Source organism: Podarcis raffonei, chromosome 3 (assembly GCF_027172205.1).
Source record: "Podarcis raffonei isolate rPodRaf1 chromosome 3, rPodRaf1.pri, whole genome shotgun sequence".
Taxonomy (NCBI): Eukaryota; Metazoa; Chordata; class Lepidosauria; order Squamata; family Lacertidae; genus Podarcis; species Podarcis raffonei.
The window spans coordinates 103,817,073-103,825,120 of NC_070604.1; the positions used below are offsets into that span (position 1 = coordinate 103,817,073).

Here is an 8,048-nt window from a genome sequence, read left to right on the forward strand (position 1 = left end):
TCCTCTCGCTTCCTTTAGCTCAAAGGGGGGTTCTCCTGAAAGGCGGCGGTCATATTCCGCGTGTAATTGCTGATCCCATTCAAACGAGGCGCTGCGCACTGCCTTGCGCATCCGCCTCCCACCAAAGAATTTATTTAAAAACCATTTTTATTTGGGGAATGGAATGGTGGGGAGTGTAGGAGGGGGGGGGACGAGAGACGCAGCGAGAGAAGTGGAAGTGCTAAGATTAGGAGTTGCAAAGATTAACACACATACACAAGCTTTCCTCCGATCGCCCTCCCCCCCCCGCCCCTCCTCCCGGCTGGCTGGCTGGCTGGCTTCTTCCTTCCCAACTCCCCTCCCCTTCGCCTTTGGGCGCCGTGGTAAGAGCCCTTTTTCTTACGTAGTCCCCCATGATTGGCAGGCCTGACAGTGATTGGCAGGGCGCTGCCATGGCGACGCCACAACGACACCCGGCGGGCCAATAGAAAAGCGAAACAAAATGCTTCGGCGCTGCACTCACGGTGGATTTAGGAGAGATATTATGAGGCTGTTGTCATTAGGGCGATCGCGGCCGAATCACTGAATCGCTTTGCGCCTCGGCGGCGGCGGCGGCGGCGGCAACAGCGGCGCCCGGGTCGGGAGGTGTGTGTGTGTGGAGAGAGCCCGCAGCAGCGCGCGGATGCCTGCCTGCCCGCCCGCCTGGGCACGCGTGTGCGTGTGAGTGAGCGAGCGAGCCGGTGCCTGCCTGCCCGTGTGCGAGTGTGTGTGAAAGGTGGTGGGAGTGAGTGAGTGTGTTTGTGCGCGTGTATGAGAGAGAGAGGGGAGTGCGCGCGCGCGGCTGAGTGCGTGTGTGCGTTTGGATGAGGGTCTCTATGTGGCTGCGCGTGCGGGTGCGGGTGTGGATGCGCGTGGGGTGCGTGATCCCCCTGTCCCTCCCCTCTTCCTCTTCTTCTTTCTCTGCGCCTTCTCCGTCTTCCTGTCTTCCTTTCTTTTCGCTTTGATCCAGCTCCTCTCTCTCTCTCTCTTTCTCTCTCTTTTCCTTTCTCTCTTTCTCTCTCTAGTTTTCCGACCCCCCTTCCCCGTCCGCCAGGCTGGGTCCCATGGTGTTCAGGTCCCCTCTAGAGCTCTATCCCACCCACTTCTTCCTGCCAAACTTCCCCAGCGACCCGCACCACCACCACCGCTCGCTCCTTCTGGCCAGCGGTGGCAGCAGCTCCGGACCTGGAGGAGGAGGAGGAGGCAGCGGCGGTGGCAGCGGCGGCAGCGGCAGTGCCGCCACCGGTTGTAGCGGAGGAACCGCCGGTGGCGGCGGCGGAGGAGGAGGCGCCTCTCGAGGAGCCCCGGAAGAACTGTCCATGTTCCAGCTGCCCACACTCAACTTCTCCCCGGAGCAAGTGGCCAGCGTCTGCGAGACGCTGGAGGAGACGGGCGACATCGAGAGGCTGGGCCGCTTCTTGTGGTCGCTGCCGGTAGCGCCAGGGGCATGCGAGGCGATCAACAAGCACGAATCCATCCTGCGCGCCCGGGCGGTGGTGGCCTTCCACACGGGCAACTTTCGAGACCTTTACCACATCCTGGAGAACCACAAGTTCACCAAGGAGTCGCACGGCAAGCTGCAGGCTATGTGGCTGGAAGCGCACTACCAGGAAGCCGAGAAGCTCCGCGGGAGACCTTTGGGCCCCGTCGACAAGTACCGCGTGCGCAAGAAGTTCCCCTTGCCCAGGACCATCTGGGACGGCGAGCAGAAGACGCACTGCTTCAAGGAGAGGACTCGCAGCCTCCTGAGGGAGTGGTACCTCCAGGACCCCTATCCCAACCCCAGCAAGAAAAGGGAACTGGCCCAGGCCACCGGCCTCACCCCCACGCAAGTGGGCAACTGGTTCAAGAACCGCAGGCAGAGAGACCGGGCGGCCGCCGCCAAGAACAGGTCAGTGCCAGCCGGCTGAAGCTGGGCGTGTGGGGGGGGGGGAGGCTTGAAGGTGGGGGTAGGCAGCGGGTGTGCGGGGCTCACACAGCCAGGACACAAACCCATGTCCATCCCACGCGGGGCCTGCCTTGCCTAGATCGGACGCCTCGCCTCCTGCAAGTCTCCCAAGAGTGAGAACGCCTTGCAAGGCTTGACCCTTTGAAAAATCGCCTTTGGGTTCAGTTCTGCGTGTGTGTGCGTGTGATATGGGGGACCTTAAATCTTGTCCTAGAGGGCTCGCTGGCTTCAACAGCAGGGATAAGGAAGTCAGTGGGCTCTGTTAAAAAGCAAAACGAGGCCCTTAGAGGGTTCCCTCCCCACCTGGGAGCTATCAAGGGGACTACGCTCCTCACGCAGCCAAAGACAGGGCTCGCTTCCCCTTCCCGAATGGGCTGCTCAACAGAAGCAACTCGATTCCGCCACCCCTTCAAAGTTTCACATTCTTTCCAAACTCCGTCTCTCTCCTTCACAGTTCTAAATAGGACACCCCGTCTCTCAGTAAAATGCTTTGCAGTTTTCTGAACGCAGAATGTATGTCTGTGTGTGTATGCGTGCGCGTGTGTGCCTACTCTAACTAGGGATCCAAAAACCACAAAATAAAGGGACTTTATCTTCAGCCGAGTCCCCACACTCGGTGGAACCAACTGAGAGAAATGGGTGTAAACCCTCTTAGTTCTAGATGGAGCTCTTAATTTAATTAAAAAATTCATTCTCCTTTTCGCACGTCCTCTTTCTTTTTGTTCATAGATTGCCTATTATTTTTACCGCCATGATTGTTATTGCTACATCAACAATAACAACAGGGACAACTCCTCGCAGCGAAATGCAGAAGGGGTGCGGATTAGATGTATTTTTTTTATTTGTGCCGTGAAAGCTGTATTTGGCAACTTAACTTTTCTCCCCTCCGCCCAAGCTATAAACAGTTTAAACAAACATAATAATGCGAAGCGTTCTTCCACAGAGCGAAAAGAAGGCAGCTGTTCCTCTATTGTTCTTATTAATTATATAAAAAAACAAAACAAATTCATTTGCCGAAAGGAAGACAGGCAGGAGGGTGGGGGTGCGGAAATAAAAATAAAATGAAGGGAAAGCATTTTTTAAAGCTATCGGCCCTCTCCTATCTCTGTTTCCGGATGTCATTAGTTTGAGTTATGCATGTTTATGAGTATGTAAATAAATATGCAGGGGTTTGTGTGAGCAGGCGTGATTTTATTGTGTCGGTGTGCCACGCAGAATCTTCTTGCCATTCCTTATTGCTCAACGTGGCTTTAAGAATGTTGGGGTTTAAATAATAGCTTTGAAAATAAATAAGATCACAAAGAATTTTAAGGGTCCCATGAAACAATGCAGAAAATATAAACAAAGGGTGGCACTTTACCTCCTCCAATTGGACTTTCCCAGTTTATATAGCAATGTATATTTTGGTAAAGTTTAATCTGAAATGTAGAGCAGGGGGTTGAGGGGGAAGCAAGAAAGCATAAAAATAAAATAAAAAACCACCTTCCAGCTTCATCAATGGAGGGAGAATAGATCGACTCGTAACAGAGAAGCCGGAAAGTTGCTAAAGGTTTGGGTTGACTCACCGAGTTGTCAGTAGGTGACTAGGAACTGTAAGGCAGCGGTGGAGGGACGGGGGGGGGGAATAAGTAAATAGTATGGAAATAAAAAGTGCAGAAACGCAATTTAAATATGTAATATATTTAAAATCACTTCACTGCGGAGGTGAAGAGGGGGATTAAAATCTTACAGGATCCAGTTGCCCGAAGGCTGTCTTTCAAAACATTTTACAAAGGATTTCAGGGCTCGGCACAATGTTTGTTTTGTTTATTTGTTGGCTATTTTCTTTTGCCTCTGATCCTACACTTTTTTTAAAAAAATGCACTGGCCTTTGGGGGTGTGCAATCAACTTCTCAGTGTACTCAGCGCCCCCCACCCCCAGCTCTCTTGATCTGAACGGCTCAAGAGTTCATAACCGTCCAGCGCCTTGTGTGTTAGTATTCAGAATATTCTGCTGCGGTTGCAGATTGTTTTTTCGCTGGGCTTGGTTTCCCCAGCCACCCACCCTATAGAAATCCACTTAGTTGTTGACTGTTATAAAGAGCAGCGGCCGAGATTCCTTTGTCTCTTGGCGGTCTGTATGTTTCCAAAGGCAGTCTGAGAATTCGGGCGTCGGCCCCAACAAAAGCAATAAATAAATAAAACTATAAATGCATTGCTGGAAAATACATGTGTGTGTGTGTGTGTGTGTGTGTGTGTATGTAAGAGAGAGAAGATTGAGCATGCAGATGACTTGGGAAATGCTGCTCTCCGGACACCCTCTCCCCACAAAACAGTGTCCTCACTTGGTTTGGGTGCTTGTTTATTTTATGGGGTTTTTTGAAAGTGTTGCAAGTGCGTATGTATGTCCGTATATCGGTACGCATTTATTTAAGTGATTCACGGGGGCTATCTGAGACGGCGCCACCCTTTGCTTCTACAGACCACCGTTTGTGACTGTCCACGTTTGTTGTTAGGGCTGGACTGTCACTCAATGGGGGCGGCGGCGGCGGCAAATGCGCTAGAGGTTAGATCGAGGCCCACAGATGGCCGCTCCTCGCAAGTGAAACCGGCCACAGGGATAGAGATAGTGTGAGTAAGGGGAGCGTTAGCTTGAAACGGACTAATATTTTGCAAACCAACACGATAGCGGCCCGTTTGTGCGTTTATGTGCCTGCCTTGGCGTCTCTCTCTGTGTGTGCATTTCTGAACGTGCCAATTGCTTTCCTACGCAAACCCTCTGTCTTCTCCACCCCGCTCTTTTTAAAAATATAATTACATCGTTTCTTTTACTCTGTGCTTTCCAAGCGACCTTTTCTCTCCGAAGTCCCTTTGCTTGCTTTTAACTCTCTCCCCCCCCAACAACCCCCCCACCCCCTCTCCTTTGATTTGAAACACTTTTTGCGGAGGGAGAGAGGGCCATTGCAGGCAGGAAGCTGGCTTGCAGCGCCGCGCTGGGCAGCAAAGAGAAGGCGGCAGCGGGCCCCGTGGCTGGCCTGAGATCAGGCCGAAAGAAAAGAGAGAGGGGAGGAAGGAAGGATTCTCGATAAACCAGGCTAAGCGGTTGTTTGAGCGAAGGGTTTGCTGGAGAAAAAGGGAAGGTGTCTCTGGCTAGATCGGGATTGTTGCGCCCTCTTGGCAAGCGCCTTTGGGATCCGGGTCCCCTCCCTAGCCATGCGCTTTTACGCGCCTGGATTGCTGCGTTCGAGGGCCGCGTTTTCGGGGAGTCTCGCCTCTTTCCCTTTCTGTGTGGCTTTCCTTTCTGAGCAAGGATCTGTGTGCTCTTCCTTTGTCTCCCCACCAACCCCCAACCCCGCGTCCTGCAGGCTCCAGCACCAGGCGATCGGACAGAGCGGCATGCGGTCCTTGTCAGAACCGGGCTGCCCTACCCACAGCTCGGCGGAGTCTCCGTCCACGGCGGCCAGCCCCACCACAAGCGTCTCCAGCCTGACGGAACGAGCCGAGACGGGCACGTCCATCCTCTCGGTAACCTCCAGCGACTCAGAATGTGATGTATGATAACGGAACAAAAAACAAAACAGAATACTACAAAAAAATAACAAATAAAAAAGGAGGAAAAACAAACAAACCTTTAAAGGAGGAAATAAATAAATAATAATAATAATAAACCAATCAGGAAAAAAGGCAAAAATAAGCCCCCCCTTTCTCCACCCACCCACCTACCTACCCCGAGCGAGCGAGAGCAGCCGCCCCCCTCTCCGAACTGCCCCGGCCTCCGAGGAAAGAAAGCAACAACGAGCCGCTTTCAGAACACTCGTAGGCAGAGCAGCGAAACAACGAGAGAGAAAATTACAAAAAGACCTTTAAAAGAGTTGTTGTTGTTGTTTAAAAAAAAAGGAATTAAAAACCCAAACCTTTACCAAGCAAATGATTGAAATAAGAAACAAACCATCCACTTAGGCAAAAAAATAAAAAATAAAAGCATAAAGGAGCAAACCACAAGTTGGACAGTTGCTGATTCTGGAGCGGGGGGGAGAAATAATGCTAATGCTCATACTTTGCTATTATAAATATTATTATGGCGAAAGGAAGAAAGAAAGGTGACATTTGTATTCTTTGTAGGACGAAAGCACGTTCCAGCTCTACTTTTCTTTTCCTCGTTTTGATTTTATTGTTCGCGCTTTCCCATGGACAGCATCTCACCCATTTTGCATGACGATGATTCAATTTGTATCTGGGGAAAAGGGGGGGATATGCTATTCTCTATAATAAATGAACAAAAAGGAGAAAAAAGACTGGGGTGTGGGACGGGAGGAAAACTCCGATCAAATTTGTACAAAGAGAGAGAGAGAGAGAGAGGCTTTTTAAAATGAAAAACGTTTAAAGGAACTCTTTGAAGAGGGAAATAACAAATGTTTATCGCCTTTTTTGTTGGGTTTTTATCAATCTTTGTCTCTCTGGATCTGTAATCCCCCCCCCCAAAGTCCAAGCGATGGTCTAATCTAGATGCATCCCCCCCTCCTGCTCCGCCTCCTCCTTTTCTCCCCCTCCGTCGTTGTTTTTATTTTATTTTTATTTTTTAAGAATTTTTATTCTTTTGTTCAACAGACAATCATTTTCTTCGTAAGCACCTTTTTTTCTACACGTCTGTCACTGCCTGTGTGGGTACTGGTTATAAATGTGGAAAAAGAATAGTTATGACTGTAACAGATTTTTATTTTTATTTCAAAATTTTATATGAATTATGTATATCTTAATGATGCGGTCATTTCCCCCAGTTTGTAATATATGTGTAGAAAATTGCTTGTATATTATATTTGCTCTTCTCTTTGACTTTTCTTCTCTCTGTCCCTTTGCCTTCTTCTCCCTTGCCTCTTTCTTTCTTTCTTTCTTTCTCTTTCTTTCTTTCTTTCTTTCTTTCTTTCTTTCTTTCTTCTCTTTCTTTCTTTCCTTCTTTCTTTCTCTTTCTTCTTCTCTTTCTTCTCCCCCTCCTCCTCCTCCTTCTTCTTCTTCTTCCTCCTCCTCCTCTTTTTTTTTTTAAAGAAAAACATTTTCCCTGACTTGAGTTCCTTGCACAAACTTAGTTGTCAAGAGGTGATGGACTAGGTTTTCAAAAGGGACCTCAACGGTAGACGAAACGAGGCTTAGAGTGCCACTGTCCTTCTCTTATGCAAAAGCATTTTTGAGTATTTAAATAGCAGCTTTGGGGGTCTCTTCTAAAACTCCACGTAGGACACTTATACCACTGTTTCCCTTACTGCGTGTTTATCTATATGTACAAACTTTCTTAAAAAAAAAAATCAAATACAGTATTCCATTTTTCTTATCTATTCAGTGACGTTGGTGTTTTTCCTCTGCTGCACATAGAAACAGCCGCAAAGAAATGCTGTTTCGTTTTTTAAAAATCTCTTCTCGTGTTGATTCAGTGATTCCACCCCTTTATGCAAGCTAGCAAGCCCGTTAAGCCGAAGCACTCGGAGTTAAGCCAATTTTTGCTCCCTTAACTTCTCAAAAAAGAAAAAAGAAAAAAAAGAGCTTTCTCTGAAGTAAGTCCCGTTAAGTCCGGTAGGACTTCTCTGAGCTGCAAAGGTTAAGCCCCTGAGCCTAGCTTGGTCGACTATATAGTGTGCCTGTGGTTTGCACAGGGCTAAGAAAGCTGCCCGAACCTGTAACCTCATGCAAATTTACTTGGAAATAAATTCCATTGACTTCCATGGTAATTTCTTCCAAAGGAGTGTATGTTTAAGGTTCGGGATGCAAGCCTGCAAGGCTACTTGTTATACAGTGCAACCCTAATCATGTCTACTTAGAAGTAAGTCCTATGGCATACAATGGGGCTTACTAGCTGGTCAGTGGTGTTAGGCTTGCAGCCCGCTAGAACCCCATCGCAATCCTTGAGGCTTTCTTCTTAGTCAATATTCTTGAGGTGCTGGGTGCGAAATTGCGCAGAGTGGGCATGTACGTATGTACCCAGACAATCGGGTGCCTGCACCCGTGTAGATGGGTGAGTTGAAGCGAGGGGTTACTTGGTGTTTTCTCTCCTGTGTGGCATGTTGCTCTCTGATGAAGGACCTGTGAGAAAACGTTGGGACGCCCCACGTTC

At 49.1% G+C, this 8,048-nt stretch overlaps 1 protein-coding gene across 1 annotated transcript; it reads left to right on the forward strand.

Moving 5' to 3' along the window:
• Positions 1 to 484: 484 nt before the first annotated feature.
• SIX3 (SIX homeobox 3) lies at positions 485 to 7,275 on the forward strand. Its single transcript, XM_053383368.1, has 2 exons — positions 485 to 1,909; positions 5,311 to 7,275. The coding sequence occupies exons 1-2, from the start codon at positions 1,083 to 1,085 to the stop codon at positions 5,501 to 5,503; spliced, it is 1,020 nt and encodes a 339-aa protein (XP_053239343.1). The 5' UTR covers positions 485 to 1,082; the 3' UTR covers positions 5,504 to 7,275.
• The last annotated feature ends 773 nt before the right edge of the window (positions 7,276 to 8,048 follow it).

Coding starts and splice junctions, on each gene's coding strand:
- SIX3 (XM_053383368.1), top strand. CDS start 1,083: ATGGTGTTCAGGTCCCCTCTAGAGCTCTATCCCACCCACTTCTTCCTG. Junction 1,910..5,310: donor GCGGCCGCCGCCAAGAACAG/GTCAGTGCCAGC, acceptor CGCGTCCTGCAG/GCTCCAGCACCAGGCGATCG.